The sequence below is a fragment of the Mesoplodon bidens genome, assembly GCF_964165515.1.
Source record: "Mesoplodon bidens genome assembly, chromosome: 3".
Taxonomy (NCBI): Eukaryota; Metazoa; Chordata; class Mammalia; order Artiodactyla; family Ziphiidae; genus Mesoplodon; species Mesoplodon bidens.
This window is the reverse complement of record NC_138178.1, coordinates 84,270,402-84,295,075: the sequence shown is the minus strand read 5'-3', so window position 1 is coordinate 84,295,075 and position 24,674 is coordinate 84,270,402. Positions and strand designations below refer to the sequence as shown.

General features: G+C 36.7%; 1 protein-coding gene and 1 pseudogene across 2 annotated transcripts in view; one reads left to right on the top strand and one right to left on the bottom strand.

Moving 5' to 3' along the window:
- The window catches only part of LOC308614831 (ankyrin repeat domain-containing protein 26-like), a 136,214-nt pseudogene that overhangs the window by 50,257 nt on the left and 61,283 nt on the right, over positions 1-24,674 (top strand). The window lies entirely within an intron of this gene.
- Positions 15,651-23,278, bottom strand: LOC308614826 (ATP-dependent zinc metalloprotease YME1L1-like). Its single transcript, XM_081229591.1, has 7 exons — positions 22,938-23,278; positions 21,697-21,809; positions 20,682-20,837; positions 19,533-19,684; positions 18,399-18,525; positions 17,501-18,306; positions 15,651-16,014 (listed from the first exon to the last, which is right to left on the bottom strand). The coding sequence occupies exons 1-6, from the start codon at positions 23,027-23,029 to the stop codon at positions 18,191-18,193; spliced, it is 756 nt and encodes a 251-aa protein (XP_081085717.1). The 5' UTR covers positions 23,030-23,278; the 3' UTR covers positions 15,651-16,014; positions 17,501-18,190.

Sequence of the window (24,674 nt, the reverse complement as noted above, 5' to 3'; positions counted from 1 at the left end):
TCCAAATGCATTTATCCAAATCTTTCTTCTAAGTCCCCTGGGTGCCTCAAATTTGTTATGCCCCAAACTGAAGACATTGTCCCTGATGCTTTCCTCTTTCCTGACTCTTTGTAAGCTACTCTGTCATCTGTCTTCCCCATCCTAGTAGATAACATCACTGAAATACCAAAGCAGGAAAAATCCTGGACTCCATCCCTCCCTGAAATCACCACATCCTGTTGCTCATCAAGTTCAGTATTTTCTACCTGCTTACCATTTTTCATTTCCTATTACTTTCTCACTTATAATTTTGAAATGCTCTTTTCTAGTTTTGCTCCCCTGATGTTCATCTTTACGCTGCTGCCCGAGTGACCTTTGTAAAATATATTTGTGAAGATGTAACACCTCTACTTATGTAGTGGATCCCCATCACATGAAGGAGAAAGTTCATGTTCTAGGAGGACACTTGCTTTTTTTGATTTGGCTCTGATCCTCCAGTTTTGTCTCTCCATACCATTCCCGGTAACTGTGTTCTAGTTTTCCACGTGACTTGTTATGTTTTTTCATGCCTCGTCCTTTTGCTCAGGCTGCCTTTTCTAGAATCCCCTTCACATCCCCGCTCTACACTGTGTGTGTCTTTTAAGACACAGACCTGTCTTTGCAGCATTTCCTGAGCTACCCAGATACAGCTGACTCCTCTTTCCTGTGTGCCCTTCCTGTACTCTGGTCACATCAGTTGTAGAGCTTTTGAATGATACTTTGCTGTTCTTACTTGTTTTCATGTAGCTCTACTTCTCCTGGAATACAGAGCAGAATCGGTCTTCTATTTATATTTCCAGCTTTTCTCCCAGGATAGTGCCTATGATTTGACAGATCCAGTAAATGTTTGTGGTCTTACTGATTGATTGAATGACCAAATGAATGAATATGATGTTTTCTGGAATGAGGTGTTTGTTTTGTTTTGTTTTTATAGGAAGGAGCAACAAATCCAGAAATTGGAGATAAAGAAAATGATACTGATATTGAACGTGCTCCACAGGAGCAAACAGATCATAACAATTTGACTTTTTTTTTTTTTTTTTTTTTTGCGGTACGCAGGCCTCTCACTGTTATGGCCTCTCCCGTTGCGGAGCACAGGCTCAGGATGCGCAGGCTCAGCGGCCATGGCTCACGGGCCCAGCCGCTCTGCGGCATGTGGGATCTTCCCGTACCAGGGCACGAATCCGTATCCCCTGCATCGGCAGGCGGACCCTCAACCACTGCACCACCAGTGAAGCCCTTTTTTTTTTTTCCATTTCTTTTTAAGTATATTTCTTTTGCTCCGTTTCTTCAGAAGTATCCCAACTACTACCAACTTTTTCTTCCTGAAAATGCCTCAACCCTCTGAAATTCTTTTCTGCTACTTTATTTTATTTAAATATTTGTGGATGGAGATAGACATATATGTATTTAAAATTCATAGTAGTAAATGTTCTCATTAATGTATCTGTGGCTGCATTTTACAGATATGATGTCAGCACTAGGATTAGGAGAAGAGGAAGGTATAGAATCACCTTGGGATTCTGAGGTACTGTCTTCTATTATTATTTTTTTTTTTATTTTAAAATATAAGCACTGAATGATGTTAAAACATAAAAGGGGGGGTGCTTTGACTTTACTTTCTCACCTTTGCATTTGCCCATCAAAAGTTTTTCCTTACATTTTTAACCTGTAATTAATTAAATAATTGTGTGCTAAGTATAATAACTACCACATAGTGCACTTTTGTTAATTTGCAAGATTCACCTAATGAAACCAGTGTAGCACAGAGCAAAAACCAAGGCTTAGAAGTCATAAGGAATCAGTTTGGGTTCTGAAGTTAAATTTATCTAAAAACTGAAGCATTATTCCAGGTCAGCCTATGGCCAAATGTATGTTTCTTTTTTCTCTTCTTTTTTTAAAAAATTTTTGTTGGAGTATAGTTGATTTACAGTGTTGTGTTAGTTTCAGATATACAGCAAAGTGAATCAGTTATACATATATCCACTCTTTTTTCGATTCCTTCCCCATATAGGCCATTACAGAGTATTCAGTAGAGTTCTCTGTGCTATACAGGAGGTCCTCATTATTGATCTATTTTATATATAGTAGGGTGTATCTGTCAGTCCCAGTCTCCCAAGCAAATGTATGTTTCTTTGGTACATATGGATGTGTAAAACTCCTAGTGAGGTTCAGAGAGAAACAGGTTGAAATGTAGTTTTTTACCACTTAGACCTGAAAAAGATAGTGCCTGAGACTTGAAAGTATTAGTACATTTGGATTTTCAAATAGATCTGCAAGGAACGTTTCAAGAGAAGCAAAAGAATGGGGAATAATATGTACGTGGCGTTATAATAACAACAGTTTGGTTTAGCGATGTTTTAATAAGTACACACCAGTTTGGATAAACTAGTGTGCGTTGAGTACCTTTATGGCAGCCATACTTGAAGTAACGTAAATATAAAGTAATGATGAGCTGTTGTAAGGTGACAGCTATGGAAAGAGATAAGAAGGGCCTGATCTGTTAGACATAGGCAGCTGCTGCAGTGATACAGCACTGTGTTTAAAGTCAAAAGACATGGTAGCATCCTGGTTCTGTCACTAGCTGTGGGATCTCGGAAAAACTTGTCTACCCTGGTTGAGCGTCAGTGACGTCCTTCGTAAAAATGGTTCTGGTACCCACTTCTCAGGTAGGTGTAGGGAACAGATGTGGTAACAGCTGTGAACACACCTTGTAAACTGTAAAGGGTGCTATAGAAATGTAAGACAAAAATGATCACAGTGGCAATGAGTGACTCACTAAATGCTGGGGCACTTTTTTAAAACCTGAAGGACAATAAAATGACAGTAGTGTTAAGAATAGGAAAATTAGAACGGGCATGTGGATTTCTAGCTTGGGGTATGTTAAGTTTCTATAGACTGTTATCGGAGATCTCCTATATGTATCAAGTGCTTTGGTACTTGAGGTCCTCTCAACATTTTAAATGTTTTGATCTTAAATAAATTCCTGTTATTGAATACCAACTATATACTGGGCAGTTAGACACTGACTGTACCAATTGAGGGGTAAGGCTGTAGTGGTGGGAACATAAAACCAAACAGGAATCCTTTATAAGTCACTGTTAAGTCCTTCATGTAAAGAAAATGGAGAGAGCTTCCCTGGTGGCGCAGTGGTTGAGAGTCCACCTGCCGATGCAGGGGATACAGGTTCGTTCCCCGGTCCGGGAAGATCCCACGTACCGCAGACCGGCTGGGCTCGTGAGCCATGGCCGCTAAGCCTGCGCGTCCAGAGCCTGTGCTCCTCAACGGGAGAGGCCACAACAGTGAGAGACAAAGAAAATGGAGAATGTTACGTTAGACAACATTGAGAGAGTTTGTAGTTAGGATGGGGATGGGGGTGGGAGTGGAATTTAGGTAGTCAGAAAAGATCTGCATGTGAGAAAAGCTACCAAGGGGAGGATGGGAAGGAGCCAGTCACGTCAGGGTCCAGGGGAGGGACATTCTGGACAAAGAGAGCAGCGGATCCCATCATTACACTCTCGCATCTTGGAAGGACCAGGAAACAGGAAGTGGGGTAACTGTCCTTACAATCACTTTTATCATTGTTGTTGTATGTAGAAAATAAAATGTGCATAAGAAAAGCTTGGCACATTTAGATGATTAATAAATAAATGTTCTTATTCTTCCCTTATTAAAGCTTGCTGTACTTTTTTGAAGAGTTGCATAACTATATTTAAATTTTCTCCTATTATTTAAACATAAAAGTTTTTCTTACTACTTCGCTATTTTATTCAACTATTTTTCCTATCAATAAAAATTTTATCAAATAACAGATTCTTATAAGCCCTTGTTTACCTAAATGAAGCAGCTTCTACAGTGTTCTGTTTATGCTCAACATGAAATACTTCATGGTTTCTTTTCATGCCAAGTATATTATTTTAATACTAAAAAATTTCTGTCTTTAGAAATATTTTAAATTTATAGCAAGTGTACTTATTAAAGCATTTATTTAAACACATATTTTAAAAAAATACTCTCTTCGTTTGACAAGGAATGCAAAGTAGAGTTAGGTGTTTTGAAGTTAATTCTTTGCTGAAATGTGCCTGTCAGTCAGGCACATTTTTTGTCTGTGAAAATAATTCCTCTGGCTTTCCATGCTCAGTTTACAGAGTCAGTAGCCAAATGAGGATAAAAGATAGACTTGATCTAGAGAGTGTATATGAAGTTTTCTATTTAAATGTTTGGGTTTTCAATGCATGCTTCTCTTATTTTTAAATCTAATTGCTTGTAAAGTAGGAAATTTTTAAAAAGTAGGGTATTTTCAGCTATTAGCAGGGGATTAGGAAAGCTTTATGCAACTCATTATTAATATCAATTTTAACAGAGTATCTCTGAGAGACTTCCAGAGAAGTATGTTGATCATTTATCTGGAGCTGCAGGTCAAAGAGGAAAAAATATATTAAATGGACAAGTAGAAGGTAAGAACTATATTTTTATGAAAAAGTCATTTGACAGCATGTTGATTTAAAATGGGAATTCTGATATATTCTAATAGCCAAAGAAAATCACCTGTCGGTTAAGAGGAAGAATCATTCCTCACACTGATTTCAAGTTGAACTGAGCCTGTCTCATTCTGGAAAAGAAGTGCTGTATCAGAAGAACTAAGCAGCTACATCTTTTTTTCTTGTCAAAAATCCATCAGCAGTTTTTAGGCAGTTTTTATTTGGCCAAAAAGCAGTGCTTGAATACTTAACTGTGTGCTGTGTTCTATTTAAGCTCTGAGTGTCCAGATGTTCTTTTGTAGACAACATGCCATGATATAATCATCTATCTCCATGTCTGTTACCAAGTTACACTGTGAAGTGTGCCACCCTTTTGAGGTGGTCCTCAAAGACACAGTTTGCTTGTTGTTGAACCAAGTGTCCTAAAGCATGTACCTGAAGTTATATCATTTTTTATTCTAAAAAGCTATGCAGCTTATATTCTGAAAACTATTAAAAACATAACACTGTTGATGCAAAAAAAAAAAAAAAGAAAATCACCTGTCAAATGCATAGTGAGGAAAAAGACGAGAAAAGGAAGGAAGCTGTGTATCTTATCTGGTGTCAGCCACAGATTAAATTGAGAGTCCCCTTTCAGGAGCTAAATTATTAGTTCCGTTTCAAGGTACTCTACAACCTAAGGAAAGTCGGGAAATGAGGAAGAGGAAAGAAGGACTAAAGAATGAGAGAGGCAGAGGTTACAGGGAGTAAATGAAAGAAAAGGAAGCAGGGGTCTGTGGAGGACGGGGGCAAAGTAAAATAGGTCTTTAGAAAAGGGAAGCGAAGAGTATTTGAAACGTGAGACAAATTTGAAGTGAGCTTCCAGCACCGAAACTTGTCAGAGACGAACAGCAAAGCTTTCCCACTCTTACTGTGGGAATGTAGAAGCAGACTGATAGATCAGAGTCTCTCAAATTTTCATTAGTCCCCTGGGGACCTTGTGAAAAGTGCACATGCTGAGCAGCAGGTCTGGGATTGTGCATTTCTGACAAGCTCTCAGAGTAGCAAGGGTGTAGGCTTGCATTGAGAGAAATCTGGAAGAGGAGCCACTGGATAGTTCAAGACAGAACAGGATCAAGGAAAAGCATTATTTTGTTTTTCTTTCTGAGTGTGTTTATAGCCAGAGGGTAGCAAAGCGTTGAAGTAGAACTTATAGAGGTAAGGTGCCACTGCTAAGCAAAGAGGAAAAAAGAAGTGGTGGGGATGATCCATAAAAAGAATGTCAAAGGGGGAGAATTAAGACCACAGATCCAGAGACTACCTTTGAAGAGGAAAGAATATAGTGAAAGGAAAGAGGGGGGAAAGAAGGGTGTTAGGGAGGTGATTGTGGAGGTGATGAGGAAACTTGAGAGAACTCTCGTTAGATGACTTCAGTGTATTTACACTGAAACAAGGTTAGGTCATTGCTGCTCCAGAGAATACTGGAAGCAGGAGTGGGTGCTAGAATTGAGGTAAACCCCAGCTCCTCCTTGTAACTATCAGGCATCAAAGATATATGTTGTGTTGGTATGTGTTATTCAAATGAGATTAATTTGAATATGGAAGCACTGGCTGTTTTTTTTTTTTTTTTTTTTTTTTTTTAAGATAGGTTTGTGGGGTTTTTTTTGGCTGCTTGGCTTGGCATGTGGGATCTTAATTTCCCCGACCAGGGATTGAACCCGTGCCCCCTGCAGTAGAAGCATGGGGTCTTCACCACTGGACCGCCAGGGGAGTCCCTAAGATAGCTAATTTTTTGCTGATAATTGTTTCACAAAAATCCTTTTAAACATTAGCATGATATACTGAACCAAACTAATTTTGGAAACAAAAGAAATTAATAGGGTTCATTCCCTAAATGCTAAAATTGTTATTTTCAGTAAATACTACACTGATTTTGAAATATGAAAGATTTTTAATATCTAATAATTCTGTGGCAGTAAAATTTACTTTTTCCTTTTTGATAATCGTACTTCGATGTTGAAAACTTATAATACGTTATTTCTTAGATGTGCCTTATATACCTTCTTGCATGAGTGGATCGAGAAACTTTAAGATGACTAAACTAGAGGATCCAAGAAATGTAGGCATACCAGTAGCCCACATGGGTATGGAAAAACATGAATATTTTTATGAACTATAATTCTACAAGTGTATATCCAAGCTGATCAGTTCATAACACTTTCTCTGATGAGAAATGAATTATACATTCAACTGAACTGTCATCCCAACTGTGCACTTCCTATATTACAGGACAAATTGAAGAACATGATAAATACTTGTAGTATAATGGTGTAAATGATGCTGCTGTATTGCATTCAAGATGTGCTGTTGCATTTTACCATCAGCTTTCACATTTACCTTCTCGGGGTCATGATTTGTTGCTCTGATTAAAGATCACTTTTCTCCTCATCAATCAGCATGTTCACATTGGTACATGTGCATTTTTCTATTTTATAAAGGCTTTTGGAACATAATCTTACTTTTGAAATCTTAACTGCATGTTTTGTTAAAGCTGTACTCCTATTTTTTCTTCAGTATCTATAGTGGATTCATATGTCTGTCTTGTTGCAGTCCTAACTTCCCCCAAGAAACAAAACACCAAAACCTAAAGTATTCACTGCCAAGGCCAAGCATGAGGATTCTGCTCAGTACTAACTGCATGAATATATAGTTGGCTTTCATAGTTACGTGTAATTGATTCTATGTCCCTTTTGCCTTTTAGATTCTCCTGAAAAATATCCTCACTTGAAGGTAAAAACTTATACTTTTGTCTTCAATTATTAACTACAGATTGTATCAAATGTACATTATTTATTAATCAACTTGTTTCAAAACCCATTCAGCCTGCAGTTGGAGTGAAAGATTCTGTTCCTAATAAAGCAGTAGGAATGAAGGATTTACAAACAGCCAGATCAGGTAACTTTTGCAGTGCAAATTTCACTCTGGAAAGAGGTACACTAAAATATTTGAAACACTCACAGCCTTCATATTCCTAATTCTTTTTTCTTTTGTTTTTGCAAGTTTAATTGAAGGATTTGACATAAATAAGGCACATGTTATTGTTGGTATCCATGTTTTGAAAAAAAGATATTTACAAGCATAAGAAAAAGATATTTTTAAAATGTAAGCTTTAACTCAGATGTTTCTATGTACGTTTCAATACCCTAAAGTTCTCAGTTTGGAATCTCTGTACTTCTTAGGGATTCTCAGAGGTTAATTATTAGATTCTAAGATTTTTCCAGTTTTATAAAATGCTTATTTGAATTCTGACCTTAACCTAGAGTAAAGCTTCACTTGCTAACATGTCAATTGTATTTCAAATTTAATTATTTCATTTTAGTGGTGTTACACGGATGAGCTTAAGCCAACCAGATGTTTCGATTAGCAGACTCTGTGTGTGTGTGTGTGTGTGTGTGTGTGTGCGTGTGTGTGGTCTTTGATTATTAAAAGTGGGGGAAAGTAATCATACCTTAATGACGATTTGATAGACACAATCTTTTAAAACAGTAATTCTGAAAGTTTTGGGCTTTAAGATCCTTTTATTTATTTGTTTGTTATTTTTTATGATGCAGATATAGGATCCTTTTATACTTTTAAAAATTATTGAGAATTCCAAGGAACTTTTGTTTAAGTAGGTTGTATCTACTGATGTTTACTGTATTGGAAAATAAAACTGAAAAATTTAAAATACAAGCACACACAATCATACATTCTATTAGCCATTAGAAGTATGACGTTATCACATATCTTGTCTCTGGAAAACTGCTCTGTACACTTAAAACAGAATGAGAATGGAAATAACGTTTACTGTTATTGTGAAAATAGTTTTGACCTCTTGGACTCCTTGAACGGTTGAGTCTTGGGACTCCAGGGATGCTCAGGTGACACTTGAGAACCACTGTTTTAAACCATTTACAGAGCTCATGGATGTGAAATGATAAAGGGACGCTTGTGATGAAACAGGCTTTAAACTTTCACTTTTACATTTCTTGCTTTGTTCTTTGATTTGTCTTTTTTTTAATGTATACAGCAGGTTCTTATTAGTCATCAATTTTATACACATCAGTGTATACATGTCATTCCCAGTCTCCCAATTAATCCCACCACCATCCCCAACGCCCTGCGGTTTTCCCCCCTTGGTGTCCATACGTTTGTTTTCTACAACTGTGCCTCCATTTCTGCCCTGCAAACCAGTTCATCTGTACCATTTTTCTAGGTTCCACATATATGCGTTAATATACGATATTTGTTTTTCTCTTTCTGACTTACTTCCCTCTGTATGACAGTCTCTGGATCCATCCACGTCTCAACAAATGACCCAATTTCATTCCTTTTTTATGGCTGAGTAATATTCCATTGTATATATGTACCCCATCTTCTTTATCCATTCGTCTGTCGATGGGCATTTAGGTTGCGTCCATGACCTGCCTACGGTAAATAGTGCTGCAGTGAACATTGGGGTGCATGTGTCTTTTTGAATTATGGTTTTCTCTGGGTATATGCCCAGTAGTGGGATTGCTGGATCATATGGTAGTTCTATTTTTAGTTTTTTAAGGAACCTCCATACTGTTCTGCATAGTGGCTGTATCAGTTACATTCCCACCAACAGTGCAAGAGGGTTCTCTTTTCTCCATACCCTCTCCAGCATTTGTTGTTTGTACATTTTCTGATGAAGCCCATTCTAACTGGTGTGAGGTGATACCTCATTCTAGTTTTGATTTGTATTTCTCTAATAATTAGTGATGTTGAACAGCTTTTCATGTGCTTCTTGGCCCTCTGTATGTCTTCTTTGGAGAACTGTCTATCTAGGTCTTCTGCCCATTTTTGGATTGGGTTGTTTGTTTTTTTAATATTGAGCTGCATGAGCTGTTTATATGTTTTGGAGATTAATCCTTTGTCCGTTGATTTGTTTGCAAATATTTTCTCCCATTCTGAGGGTTGTCTTTTTATCTTGTTTATGGTTTCCTTTCCTGTGCAAAAGCTTTGAAGTTTCACTAGGTCCCATTTGTTTATTTTTGTTTTTATTTACATTACTCTAGGAGGTGGATCAAAAAAGATCTTGCTGTGATTAATGTCAAAGAGTGTTCTTCCTATGTTTTCCTCTAGGAGATTTATAGTGTCCAGTCTTACATTTAGGTCTCTAATCCATTTTGAGTTTATTTTTGTGTATGGTGTTAGGGAGTGTTCTAATATCATTCTTTCCATGTATCTGTCCAGTTTTCCCAGCACCACTTATTGAAGAGACTGTCTTTTCTCCATTGTATATCCTTGCCTCCTTTGTCATAGATTAGTTGACCGTAGGTGTGTGGGTTTACCTCTGGGCTTTCTATCTTGTTCCATTGATCTATGTTTCTGTTTTTGTGCCAGTACCATATTGTCTTGATTACTGTAGCTTTGTAATATAGCCTGACGTCAGGGAGTCTGATTCCTCCAGCTGCGTTTTTTTCCCTCAAGACTGCTTTAGGTATTCGGGGTCTTTTTTGTCTCCATACAAATTTTACGACTTTTTGTTCTAGTTCCGTAAAAAATGCCATTGGTAATTTGATAGGGATTGCATTGAATCTGTAGATTGCTTTGGGTAAGTATAGTCATTTTCACAATATTGATTCTTCCAATCCAAGAACATGGTGTATCTCTCCATCTGTTGGTATCATCTTTAATTTCTTTCATCAGTGTCTTATACTTTTCTGCATACAGATCTTTTGTCTCCCTAGGTAGGTTTATTCCTAGGTATTTTATTCTTTTTGTTGCAGTGGTAAATGAGAGTGTTTCCTTAATTTCTCTTTCATATTTTTCATCATTAGTGTATAGGAATGCAAGAGATTTCGGTGCATTAATTTTGTATCCTGCACCTTTACCAAATTCTTTGATTAGCTCTAGTAGTTTTCTGGTGGCATCTTTAGGATTCTCTATGTATGGTATCATGTCATCTGCAAACAGTGACAGTTTTACTTCTTCTTTTGCAATTTATATTCCTTTTATTTCTTTTTCTTCTCTGATTGCTGAGGCTAGGACTTCCAAAACTATGTTGAATAATAGTGGTGAGAGTGGACATTCGTGTCTTGTTCCTGATCTTAGAGGAAATGCTTTCAGTTTTTCACCATTGAGAATGATGTTTGCTGTGGGTTTGTAATATATGACCTTTATTATGTTGAGGTACGTTCCCTCTATGCCCACTTTCTGGAGAGTTTTTATCATAAATTGGTGTTGAATTTTGTTGAAAGCTTTTTCTGCATCTATTGAGATGATCATATGGTTTTTATTCTTCAATTTGTTAATATGGTGTATCACATTGATTGATTTGTGTATATTGAAGAATCCTTGCATCCCTGGGATAAATCCCAGTTGATCATGGTGTATGATCCTTTTAATGCATTGTTGGATTCTGTTTGCTAGTATTTTGTTGAGGATTTTTGCATCTATATTCATCAGTGATATTGGTCTGTAATTTTCTTTTTTTGCCGTATCTTTGTCTGGTTTTGGTATCAGGGTGATGGTGGCCACCTCGTAAAATGAGTTTGGGAGTGCTCCTTCCTCTGCAATTTTTTGGAAGAGTTTGAGAAGGATGGGTGTTAGCTCTCCTCTAAATGTTTGATAAAATTCACCTGTGAAGCCGTCCGCTCCTGGACTTTTGTTTGTTGGAAGATTTTTAATCACAGCTTCAATTTCATTACTTGTGATTGGTCTGTTCATATTTTCTGTTTCTCCTGGTTCAGTCTTGGAAGGTTATACCTTTCTAAGAATTTGTCCATTTCTTCCAGGTTGTCCATTTTATTGGCATAGAGTTGCTTGTAGTAGTCTCTTAAGCTGCTTTGTCTTTCTGCGGTGTCTGTTGTAACTTCTCCTTTTTCATTTCGAATTGTATTGATTTGAGTCCTCTCCCTCTTTTTCTTGATGAGTCTGGCTAATGGTTTATCAATTTTGTTTATCTTCTCAAAGAACCAGCTTTTAGTTTTATTGATCTTTGCTATTGTTTTCTTTGTGTCTATTTCATTTATTTCTGCTCTGATCTTTATGTTTTCTTTCCTTCTGCTAACTTTGGGTTTTGTTTGTTCTTCTTTCTCTAGTTCCTTTAGGTATAAAGTTAGATTATTTATTTGAGATTTTTCTTGCTTCTTGAGGTAGGCTTGTATAGCTATAAACTTCCCTCTTAAGACTGCTTTTGCTGCATCCCATAGGTTTTGGATTGTTGTGTTTTCATTGTCATTTGTCTCTAGGTATTTTTTGATTTCCTCTTGGATTTCTTCAGTGATCTCTTGGTTATTTAGTAATTTACTGTTTAGCCTCCATGTGTTTGTGTATTTTATGTTTTTCCACTGTAATTCATTTCTAATCTCATAGTGTTGTGGTCAGAAAAGATGCTTGATATGATTTCAATTTTCTTAAATTTACTGAGGCTTGGTTTGTGACCCAAGATGTGATTTATCCTGGAGAATGTTCTGTGCGCACTTGAGAAGAAAGTGTAATCTGCTGTTTTTGGATGGAATGTCCTATGAATATCAATTAAATCTATCTGGCCTATTGTGTCATTTCAAGCTTCTGTTTCCTTATTTATTTACATTTTGGATGATCTGTCCATTGGTGCAAGTGAGGTGTTAAAGTCCCCCACTATTATTGTGTTACTGTTGATTTCCTCTTTTACAGCTGTTAGCCGTTGCCTTATATATTGAGGTGGTCCTATGTTGGGTGCATATATATTTATAATTGTTATATATTCTTCTTGGATTGATCCCTTGATCATTATATAGTGTCCTTCCTTGTCTTTTGTAACATCCTTTATTTTAAAGACTATTTTATCTGATATAAGTATTGCTACTCCAGCTTTCTTTTGATTTCCATTTGCATGGAATATCTTTTTCCATCCCCTCACTTTCAGTCAGTATGTGTCTGTAGGTCTGAAGTGGGGCTCTTGTAGACAGCATATATATGGGTCTTGTGTTTGTATCCATTCAGCAAGCCTGTGTCTTTTGGTTGGAGCATTTAATCCATTCACGTTTAAGGTAATTATCAATATGTATGTTTCTATGACCATTTTCTTAATTCTTTTGTGTTTGTTTTTTTTTCACACTTTAAAAACTTTATTTATATAAAAAAACTCATTTGTTTTTAAAAGCATTAACAAGAGAGAAAGAAAAACAGAAAAGGTATGGAGCAGAAGACATGCCCCTTAGTAGTGTTCTGTGGGAAGGTGGGATTTTTGGTTCTCTGAAATTGAACGTTTAGTGTTTTTATAAATGAAAAGGAAAAAACAAACAGCTTTAACTTTAAGTCCCCAAAAGCCCATGGCTGTTCTATTACCCACACCCCACCGACAAAAAGAGCACCAGGAAAAGAGCAGCAGAAGACAAGAGAAATGAAGAGTGGAGCCACATCTGGATGGGGGCGATTTCCCTTGTGCAGTATGCTCTTAGGGTCACAGAGAGGAAAAGGCTCCTTTTTGCCAGAAAAGGAGTGGGATGAAATGTGAAGGGGAAAAGGGGTAAATAAGGAATTTTAATGCAGAGGGGAAGGGGGGTGGTGGGTTGTGCACTTTTCTCCTACCCCAAAGCCTCAATATATAAAGGAAGGGGGAGGGAGGAGGATAAAGATTTCCAGTTGCATTAAACAGAGCTTTTAGATTGAGGGGAGGAGTAAAAGGCAAATAAGGGAAAGGGTTAAAAAGAAATCAACCGCATAGCAGCTGATTCCTCTAGCCCAACCTGCTAATATACACTAAACTAAAAGGAGGAGGTACAGGGGTGGTGGGGGGTCGGGGAGGGGGATATGGACACGACTTCCTTATAACCACTTCAGAGATGACAATCATTCTGGGCAGCTAAGGAGTAAGAGCCACACCACTCACTCCTCCCACCAATCTCATCTGGAGGTTCATCAGAACAGGATTTTTGCAAAATCCCAACATATACAGTTGAGGAAAACCTTCTGTGGCTAAAATTAGAGGCTATTCCAATTCCCAGTGGAGAGACTGAGGTTCTCTAGGTCACCTCTCCTCTTCTTTCTGCTATTTAGGGCCAAGAAGTAGGTAAGAAAGCAACAAGTTTACTACATTTTGACAGAATTAAACTTGTATTATTTTGAAGGAGCCTGTGATTAAGAGTGATAAATGCGTACTGTCATCCCTAGAGCAACTGCTAAGACATAACTCACAATAGGAGGAACAGGGAATTTCCTGTTAGTCCAGTGGTTAGAACTCCGTGCTCTCACTGCCAAGGGCCCGGGTTCAATTCCTGTTGGGGAACTAAGATCCCACAAGCCATGCTGTGCAGCCAAAAAAGAAGAAGAGGAACACAGGGATCTCTTTAGATACGAGAAAAACAGAAAACAAATAGCAAATGGCAGATGTAAAAGCCACTACATAAATATTAAATATGAATGAACCAAACACCCTACTCAAACAACAGAGATTTTCACACTGGATTAAAAAAAAAAAACACAAGATTGGGCTTCCCTGGTGGCGCAGTGGTTGAGAGTCCGCCTGCCGATGCAGGGGACACGGGTTCGTGCCCCGGTCCGGGAGGATCCCACATGCCGCGGAGCGGCTGGGCCCGTGAGCCGTGGTCACTGAGCCTGCACGTCCGGAGCCTGTGCTCCGCAATGGGAGAGGCCACAACAGCGAGAGGCCCGCGTACCGCCAAAAAACAAACAAACAAACAAACAAAAAAAACAAGATCCATATGATAAAGGACTTGTCTTTAGAATATATGATCTCTTACAACACAGAAGACAACAACCCAAAGAGGGGAGGGAGGATTTCAACAGACATTTCTCCAAAGACGATATACAAATGACCAAAAGCCTAGCAGAGGATGTTCAAAATCACTAGTCCTAGGGAAATGTAAATTAAATCCACAATGAGATTCTACTTCATACCCACTAGATTGGCTTTGTCAAAAGGACAGGACTATAAGAAACACTGTACAAGATATGGAGAAACGGGAACCTTCATACACTGGTAGTTGGAACATTAAATTATATAGTTACTTTCAAAACAGTTCATCAGGTTCTTAAAAAGTTAAACAGAAACTCACCACATCACACAGCAATTTCTAGAAGTCTACCAAGACAAATGAAAACGTGTCCACGCAAAGACATGTATACTCATATATATATAAACACAGAGAGAAGGGGAGGGAAGGAGGGAGGGAGGGAAGAGAGGAGGAAGGGAGAAAGGAAGCAGGGGCAATAAAAAACGGGCAAATGAAAATAACGTATATCTGAATCAAGGGTATATGAGAATTCCTTGTATTATTCTGGTAATGTTTCTCTAAGTTTGAAAGTACATCAAAATTTTAAATTACCCAAATAAAGGGCAAGAATATCATGTAGCAAGCTCCCTCTACCAACCTCAACGAAGACCATATACAGCTTAAAAGTTACTAGAAAACTGTAGGTAATTTTAATAAAATCACTTCAAGAATATAGTATGGTTGTAAAACCACTACAATGTGCTCTAAAATAATTTTTCTACTGAGTTAAATAAAGTCATCTGTAAATTCTGTAACAACACATTCATATTCACAAAATCTGACTGAAAAATAAACACAACTTTCCATTTCTAACACAGCATAATTCAAAAGTTCACTCTGAATGGGACTGGGTTTTTGGTTTTATTTTGGTTTTAACGCAAAGCATAATTACACAGTTATTCATAATTTGAGGTGTGTTACTTGTTTATTTAACAAAATACTGCTGCTCTGAAATAAACTTCATTTTCAGAGTGATAGTAATGTTAAAAAAAAAAGACCATGAAAATGCAAGCTGCATTTTAAAAAGCTTATAATAATCATTTAAATTCCGATTGTATCTGTAGGTTCACAATTCTCTACTCTTAGATTTTTAAAAAAACACCTTATATATGGTCAATCTAGATCATAATTAAGTGCATCTTAATGAAGTTTCCACTGATGTATGTAGAAATATGATTTACCAATAGCCAAATAGCATCATTTCTTTATCAAAGATAAGTGGTAGTATCTAGAAATAAAGACAGTCCTTCAAGAATTGTATTTTCCTAAGTAAAAATACTTCCCAAGAGCTAAAGGCACAATTTCTATTCACATCTAGCACTGTAACCAACCATAAAATCATTACTTATTTTCAACTTAATAACTGATTGACATTTCTCAAACAAGCTGTTTTCAATCCTGATAGTTCTTTATTTTCTTTAATAAATTGCTGTTTGCAGTAGGTGTCCATCATGAGAATAATCAAAATTAGATAAATGTGACAAAAGACTGACAAAGTGTTTCACACCCTTGAGTGATACCAAGAATGGGAGAAAAGTGTTGCAAAATACGACTACTGCAGTGCTACTTATGGTCTTGCAATAAAACCAACAATGCATCAAGAGCTATCATCTCACATCCAATTTCTTCCCCTCAAGAACAATCTGAATCTCTTTGACATCCAAAGTCTCATAGTTCAGTAAAGCTTCTGCTAGATTCTTGTGCTCTTTGGCATGAGTCTTCAAGATATGTTTTGTTCGCTCATACGAATCCTGAAATACAAAGCAGATATGTAAGAGGCAGAAACCTTAGGAGAAGCAAAAACCCTAAATGAGATAAAAAGCCTTTATGCACCCTAAAAAAACTATAAAATCTATTGACTTCTAGTTATGAAAGATAAATGCATTTAAAAGCTTGGTTCCCTAAAGATAACTCTTTCATACTTTCAAATGTTACATTTTTAACCTCAAAGTCTATCATAGAGATAACTGAGGACTACTTAAACAAAAAGCTACTTAAGAAATAAAAGTATACACTGTACTCATCTGCTTTCTAAATAAGGTCTGTGAACACAGAAATCTATTTCTCTTTTCAGTATACGTGCTAAAAGGAAAGGGAGTTTGCTCCTTTTGCCTCTTGAGATTTCACCAATTTACTCAATCTAGAATGGCCAGAAAAGATATAATTTCCATTCTTTTACTTGGTAACACACTCACCTCTCAATACTGTAACACAGTATCATTAGAGGTGATCCCTGACTTCCATACATTTGATTATTTTTTTTGCAACCCACCTTGAACTTTTCATTTAAATCCTTCAACTCTCTTTCCAAAGGTGAGTCTGAATTAAGTTTATCAGCTTATGAATAACGGCAGTAATAACAGTTCATGTTTGGCAGTGTCATATTCGCCTGTACAATGTTTATGCCAATATTTTACTAGCGAATTATATTTTTGTCCTTATAAAATTGGGTGGAAAATGTAAAAGTGAATTTACCAACACCAAGAAGCACAGGTCATATAAACACAATACAATTACTAGACATTTTGAACATAACCATGTCCAAGTAAAATAATCAAATTAAAGAAAATACATAAAATATTAGAAATATATCAGCTAAAGAAGAACTGAATATTTAAATCACAATGTAAATTGTTCTGGGCTTCCGTAGTGGCACAGTGGTTAAGAATCCGCCTGCCAATGCAGGGGACACGGGTTCAAGCCCTGGTCCGGGAAGATCCCACATGCCGCGAAGCAACTAAGCCTGCGCGCCTCAACCACTGAAGCCCCGCACCACAGCCACTGAAGCCCGTGCCCTAGAGCCCATGCTCAGCAACAAGAGAAGCCACCGCAATGAAGAGCAGCCCCTGCTCGCTGCAACTAGAGAAAGCCCACATGCAGCAACAAAGACCCAATGCAGCCAAAAATAAAATAAATAAATTTATTTTAAAATATATATATATACATATATGTGTGTGTGTGTGTATATATATATATATATATATATATATACATATATATATATATATATATATAAATTGTTCTTAGCCTATGGCCAGAATAAAATAAAGATCCAGTCTATGATCAGGGGTTCCAGTCTATGTCAAAGATCCAGTCTATGACATATTTAATCACGGCAGCAGCGGTGCACCTATTAACTTTATAGAACAGAGGAACTTTAGTTTTTTTGAAAGCACCCAAATATTTAGGCACATTTTGACTAAATAGATAAATAAACATTTAAAAAAAGATCATTACCGTCAGAAGGATTCTGGTTTCCTGTTCAATAACAGATTGAGTTTCTGGACTCAGTTTCCCTGTATCACTGTAGGTCATAACTCCAAGCTAAAATCAATGAAAAGGAAGAAATCCAACAGAAAAACCTCCAACACTAATGTATGTAACAGAGGAAGTACTATCCTATACATAAGAAAATACATATCATGGGGGCAAGGAAAAAATACAATATAAAAATGCCCTTGAGGGCAAAAAAACTTCATTATTCTTCTGAAAGTATAATACTAAAAAGTGTGAACAAGAGAGAAAATTTTAAATCCTAAGTATCGTTCTGAGTACCTTCTTAGAAAACCTTAGCAGCTATTCTAGTCCAGAAATCCACAATTCACAGAGTACTGGAATTGCTTTATGGAGCCACAGTGATAACGTTGGAACGTGAAGTATGTGGAAAGGGCAAAGTAAGCAAGCTCAACAAGTAGGTCTTCGATGTCATATGAATAAAAAAGCTAAAGAATTTATATTATCATTTGGTTAATTCATGAAGTAATAACTCTTACTGTTTGAGCAGCTGGAATGGAAAGAGTATGTTACATTTCTCAGAAAATGACATTTAGTTTAGAGTCAGCTTTGTTAAATCCATTTGGAATGAGACAGGGGAAAATCTATCAATTTATAATGAGAATCCTCTCTCACAAAGAGACACTTGGCACATCAAAATTTGATACATGAGGAAGGATTAAAATTAGCCATTACCTTTTCACTCATTCCAAATTTGGTGACCATCTGCTTTGCTATTTGGGTTGCATCATCAAAATCACTGGAAGCACCTAAAATTTTGAAATATACATAAAACTCAAGTTAAAAAAAATCTTTAAACCAACAAACACAATTTGAATCAAAGCTATTCTTTACAGCCAACCTGTTGTAATAAGATCAGCTCCAAATATAAGTTCCTCTGCCACTCTTCCTCCCATACTGACGTCCATCTGAGCAAGAAGCTGAGCTCTAGTTTCGTTCCGTCGATCATTTTCAGGCAACAGGTACACCTAGACAATTGAAAAACAGAAAAAATTCAGACACAGTTTTGAAACACTTACATTAATAACCTGAATTATCATTTGTCTCTCATGACCTTACTTAATACCATGATGCTGAAAGCTCAGCGGCATTTAATAGAGATGGTCATGGTGATTGATTACCAAACCAGCTATGTATAAAATGAGGAAAGCAAAAGTGCAGTTTATAAATAGTAAGTAGTTAATGCTGCAATACAACTGTTTGTCCCTCGTTGCACAAAAATGTTTAAAACGTCTATAGGGACGTCCCTGGTGGTGCAGTGGTTAAGAATCTGCCTGCCAATGCAGGGGGCACGGTTCGAGCCCTGGTCTGGGAAGATCCCACATGCCGCGGAGCAACTCAGCCTGTGCGCCACAACTACTGGGCCCGTGCTCTAGAGCCTACAAGCCACAACCACTGAGCCCATGTATCACAACTACTGAGGCCCGCACACCTAGAGCCTGTGCTCTGCAACAAGAGAAGCCACCACAATGAGAAGCCCACGCACCGCAATGAAGAGCAGCCCCCTCTCGCTTCCACTAGAGAAAGCCCGCGTGCAGCAAAGAAGACCCAACGCAGCCAAAAATAAAATTTAAAACATAAATAAATAAAAATAAACGTCTATGATTAGAAAGATATGAAAATGAAACTTGTACTCAATGAGAAAAAACTTAGAAAAACTATTGAACCAGTCACTATGATACATAATTTCTTTCGAGGGGAAAAGAGCAACTACATATTTAAGAATTATATTTTGCTGTCATTCCTGAATTACATTTCATAATGTAAATATATTATCTGAAATATTAAGGATATCCTTTATTAGCAGGTAAATTTCACAAGTATGTCTGATTTCAAGACAGTTGAGGAAGTTAAAGAAGAAAGTATCAACACACCTAGGAAGTAGCTGAATTTTCTTTTGAAATGTTTTCATCAGCAATTTCCTACATAAGCTCCTGGGGAGCACTGTTTGAAAGAAAAGAAAAACTAAAGATACATGTCCAAGTGTTGGCCCTCGTGGCATGATTGTAGCTTTGTTGATAGGCATAGCATCTTTAGTGTAATATGCAATAATAGCGTGACCAGATTCATGATACGCTGTGATTGTTTTGTTTTTGTTATCAATTTCCACACTTCTACGCTCAGGCCCTAAGAATAAAAATTTGCTTAAGTAAAATACTCCATTAAGAAGGTATATTTAAATGAATGAAGCTCCTTTGTCTCAAAGTCATTCTTAGAGTCATATGATTTAATATCATTAATAAATATTTTAAAAGTTTGAAAGTTTAAAAAATGAGTAGATTCCACTCTACAACACATGTAAACCATAATTTGTCAACTGAAAACCAAACTGTAAAAACTATCATCTTAATCCTTATATCAAAAGGAAAAGCTGTATTCTATTTCTAGAAAATAAACTTCTAATTTAACAGGAATATCATAACTAACCTGTTTTGAAGGCAATTCAAGATTTAAAGTAAAAATTAAATTCTGAAAAACAGTAAAATTAACTATTCTTTTATCAGCAATATCAGACAAGAGGAAAGACATGGGCACTCATGCCCCCCAAAGAGTGTAACATAAGTTATAATATATTTGTTCTGTAACAGGCCAAACTGTGTTGCTCTGTTAGAGTATATATTTGCATGTTTCTATACCTTTCTTTTTTATAAACTTTCTCTCAAAATTAAGAGTTTTTTCTCGGACTTCCCCGGTGGCGCAGTGGTTAAGAATCCGCCTGCCAATGCAGGGAACACGGGTTCGAGCTCTGGTCCAAGAAGACTCCACATGCCGCAGAGCAACTAAGCCCATGCGCCACAGCTACTGAGCCTGAGTTCTAGAGCCCATAAGCCACAACTACTGAAGCCCACGCACCTAGAGCCCATGTTCCACGAGAAGCCACCACAATGAGAAGCCCATGCACCGCAATGAAGAGTAGCCCCCGCTCGCCACAACTAGAGAAAGCCCGCATGCAGCAACGAAGACCCAATGCAGCCAATAAATAAATAAATTTTTTTTTTAAAAAAAAAGAGTGAATTACCACCAAACCAAAAATTATCAAGTGGCAATTTTTTAAAAAAAGAATTTTTTTCTCTAACATAATGAACAGTATAAGATAGGGAAAAAAAGAAAAAAGAAAACCTACCCATTAGGATTTTATCTTTGGAGAACTCTAGTTCCTTCATGGTTACCACTTCTTTTCCATCAACAGCTGCCTTTAAAGCAGCTTGGTTCACAAGATTCTCCAACTCTGCTCCAGAAAAGCCAACAGTACCTCGAGCTATGATTTCTGGATCAACAGCTATATGCAGACAGGACACAATATTAAAATTTCAGAAGAGCTAATAAAAAGCTCTTCATAAAGAACTCACATTGCAAAAGAAAAAAGAAGATAGCCATCATGAGCTGTAATTTTACAAAAGCTTACTTCACTAAATTCTAAGGGGAAAAAGCCAAAACTGCTAGTAAACACACCATTAAAATTGTCATTGGGACAAATCACAAAAGTTCTTATATTTAAATAACTTTGTGATAAACAGAGAAAGGTAGAGTTGCCGGATAACGATTTACAAACCTTTAATTATGGCCTAACCACAAACTGAAAAAGCACATTCATAGACATTTTGTTTTCAGAATTTCATCTTGAAATAACTTTGGACATAAAAGCCCCCCTTATTATCGGAAACATATTTGGTTTTAAGAATTGATTCAGGTATCTTTGAAAATACTGCAGCTTTAATAGCTGCTTTTATTACTCAGGTAGTTCCATAATATTTCCATGTGTTTTGTTTTATAGTCTGCTTCCCCTCTTTTGGCCCCAAAGTGACTATATCATGAGGTACTATGCTCATAATATACAGGTTCTTTTTATATGATTTTATATTTTACATCCATCTAAAGAAACATTTATACATAGATTTCATCAAGTATTATCTAAGTACTCAAAAGAAAACTTTCTTTAGAATCGGGATTCAAAATGACAGAATCTCTGGACACACATTAATTGAGAAATGGTCTTTATGGACAAACAAGAGGAGAGAAAAATAGACATTTAAAGGAATTTGTCTTTTAAGACATCCTGAGTAAGGACCACAAACAGGGTGGATTGATATATTACCATTTTATGGAGATAATGTCTGTATCGTCGAATTAAGACTTACACTGATCAAACTTTATTTTATTGAGATACCACTTCAAGATTTCTGTTCGACCTTTTACATCTGGCCTGGGAACTGTAACCTGCATGTCAAAACGACCAGGACGTATTAAGGTGCTAAAGGGAGAATACAAAAAGAAAATATAAATTAATAAGCTGACTGTGCTGAAGGTCAAGTTCAACAGGACTGACATCCTAAAGAGAAGATGGAAAGACAATGGCAACCAATATTTATTTTGAACATAAATATTCAGATTAGTTCCTTATAAAACGTGGCTCAAAGAACAGTTTCAATAACCAGAAGGCAGAACAAAGGTTCATATAGATAAATGTGTGCATCTAGATAGCATACAACCCTTCAGAGACAAAGACATGCAAGTCAGCCGGTCAAGGAACAAATAATTCTACAGCAATCTATTATGAGAGCTACACATCCATCTTACTGCTATTAAGTACAAAATGTTAAACCAGAGTCTTAGGCAAGAACCAACTATTAGATCAGATGAAAGTATGAATAACTTCTATATAATAAAACCAATAAAAATCTTAAACTATAGTAAATTTTATTCTAAAATTCCTCTCTACCCCCCACCCAAAAGCTTTGTGATGTTTAAGTTGTGAGAAGATTCTTTTAGCAGCTTTACTGAGATACAATTTTCATATCATAGAATTTGAAGTCGAAAACCCAGTGTTGTTTTTTTTTAACATCATTGTTGGAGTATAATTTGCTTTACAATGTTGTGTTATTTTCTGCTGTATAACAAAGTGAATCAGTTATACATATACATATGTCCCCATATCCCCTCCCTCTTGCATCTCCCTCCCTGCCACCCTCCCTATCCCACCCCTCTAGGTGGTCACAAAGCACCGAGCTGATCTCCCTGTGCTGTGCCGCTGCTTCCCACTAGCTATCTATTTTACGTTTGGTAGTGTAACCCAGTGGTTTTTAATATATTCAGAGTTGCCCAACCATCACCACAATCTAATTTTAGAGAATTTTTACCCCCTCCCTCTCTTCTCCAGCTGAAAGGAACCCCAAATCTACTGGCAGTTATTCCCCATTTTCCCTAACCTCTGGCAACCACTAAACTCCTTTCTGTTGCTATGGATCTGCTTATTCTAGACATTTCATATAAAAGCAATCATATAATATGTGATGTTTTGTGATGGGTTTCCTTCACTTAGCACAACATTTTTAAAGTTCATCACTATTCTAGAATATATCACAAAAATTTTAATACTTACTTATCTAATGCCTCTGGGAAGTTTGTGGCTCCTATGATGATAACTCCTTCGTTGGGCTTAAAACTATTATAAAAAAAAAAGGACCTTTTCATTGAAAATTAAAACAGCACACATGTAGAAATGTTCTATGCAAAACTGTTTATCGTTAATCTTACTAACAGCAAAGAAAAGGGATTGATCTTTTTAATGCCCAAAATGATAAGGCATCTCTAATTGTTTTCTTAAAATGCCAGTGCACTTCAATAAAAGTGTTAATAATAAATCACCAGGTCATCTGTGGTTACACACCTTCATAATAATTTTTCTAGTTAGGAAGAGATGACCTGACACAAAAAGCTTGAGTCCCCGACTAATTTTTGAAAAACATTTTTTCAAGTTTACCAATTCAAATTATTTGCTCCTAGACTTCCAGAATGTCTTATATGACTTTAAGAAACAATTTTTTGATCTACAGCAACACTCAAAATAGGGTCTTATATTTCTTTCGTACATCATAGTAGTACTTAAAAATGCCTTATAATTCCATAATCACATAAACATTCTCTTCTACAATTTAAAACTTGTCTTTTCAGATTAATTTTTGAAAAGGAGTGTTCTTGTAGTCTCTTGGGTTGGTGTTTTACAATTAAATCTTTTCATTAAACTTAAAAATGCTTATTGCTATAATATCCAGGAAATGAATATTTGCACATATTCGTGAAAGAGTATATTTTATATCCTTAAACAAATGTTGCAATATATAATCGAAAAATTGAATCTCATAGTTTTCTTCCCCAGTCTTGTTTATATTTTCAAAAGTTCAGAACTCTGCATAGGTTTGCATCATTTAATTATACCAGGTTAGTATATTTTACAGATATTTATCTTAACATCATATGCTTTTCCTGAATAAGTTTATCTATTACTAATCCAAATGCATTTATCCAAATCTTTCTTCTAAGTCCCCTGGGTGCCTCAAATTTGTTATGCCCCAAACTGAAGACATTGTCCCTGATGCTTTCCTCTTTCCTGACTCTTTGTAAGCTACTCTGTCATCTGTCTTCCCCATCCTAGTAGATAACATCACTGAAATACCAAAGCAGGAAAAATCCTGGACTCCATCCCTCCCTGAAATCACCACATCCTGTTGCTCATCAAGTTCAGTATTTTCTACCTGCTTACCATTTTTCATTTCCTATTACTTTCTCACTTATAATTTTGAAATGCTCTTTTCTAGTTTTGCTCCCCTGATGTTCATCTTTACGCTGCTGCCCGAGTGACCTTTGTAAAATATATTTGTGAAGATGTAACACCTCTACTTATGTAGTGGATCCCCATCACATGAAGGAGAAAGTTCATGTTCTAGGAGGACACTTGCTTTTTTTGATTTGGCTCTGATCCTCCAGTTTTGTCTCTCCATACCATTCCCGGTAACTGTGTTCTAGTTTTCCACGTGACTTGTTATGTTTTTTCATGCCTCGTCCTTTTGCTCAGGCTGCCTTTTCTAGAATCCCCTTCACATCCCCGCTCTACACTGTGTGTGTCTTTTAAGACACAGACCTGTCTTTGCAGCATTTCCTGAGCTACCCAGATACAGCTGACTCCTCTTTCCTGTGTGCCCTTCCTGTACTCTGGTCACATCAGTTGTAGAGCTTTTGAATGATACTTTGCTGTTCTTACTTGTTTTCATGTAGCTCTACTTCTCCTGGAATACAGAGCAGAATCGGTCTTCTATTTATATTTCCAGCTTTTCTCCCA

Bases quoted from the DNA above. Each gene is read 5' to 3' on its own strand.
- LOC308614826 (XM_081229591.1), bottom strand. From the start codon at position 23,029: ATGAAAAGGTCCTTTTTTTTTTATAATAGTTTTAAGCCCAACGAAGGA. The intron at 21,810-22,937 runs GTAAGTATTAAA...TTCTCCCTTTAG, and splicing joins TTCCCAGAGGCATTAGATAA to CACCTTAATACGTCCTGGTC. The intron at 18,307-18,398 runs GTTGGCTGTAAA...TCAAAATTTTAG, and splicing joins AGCTGATCTTATTACAACAG to GTGCTTCCAGTGATTTTGAT.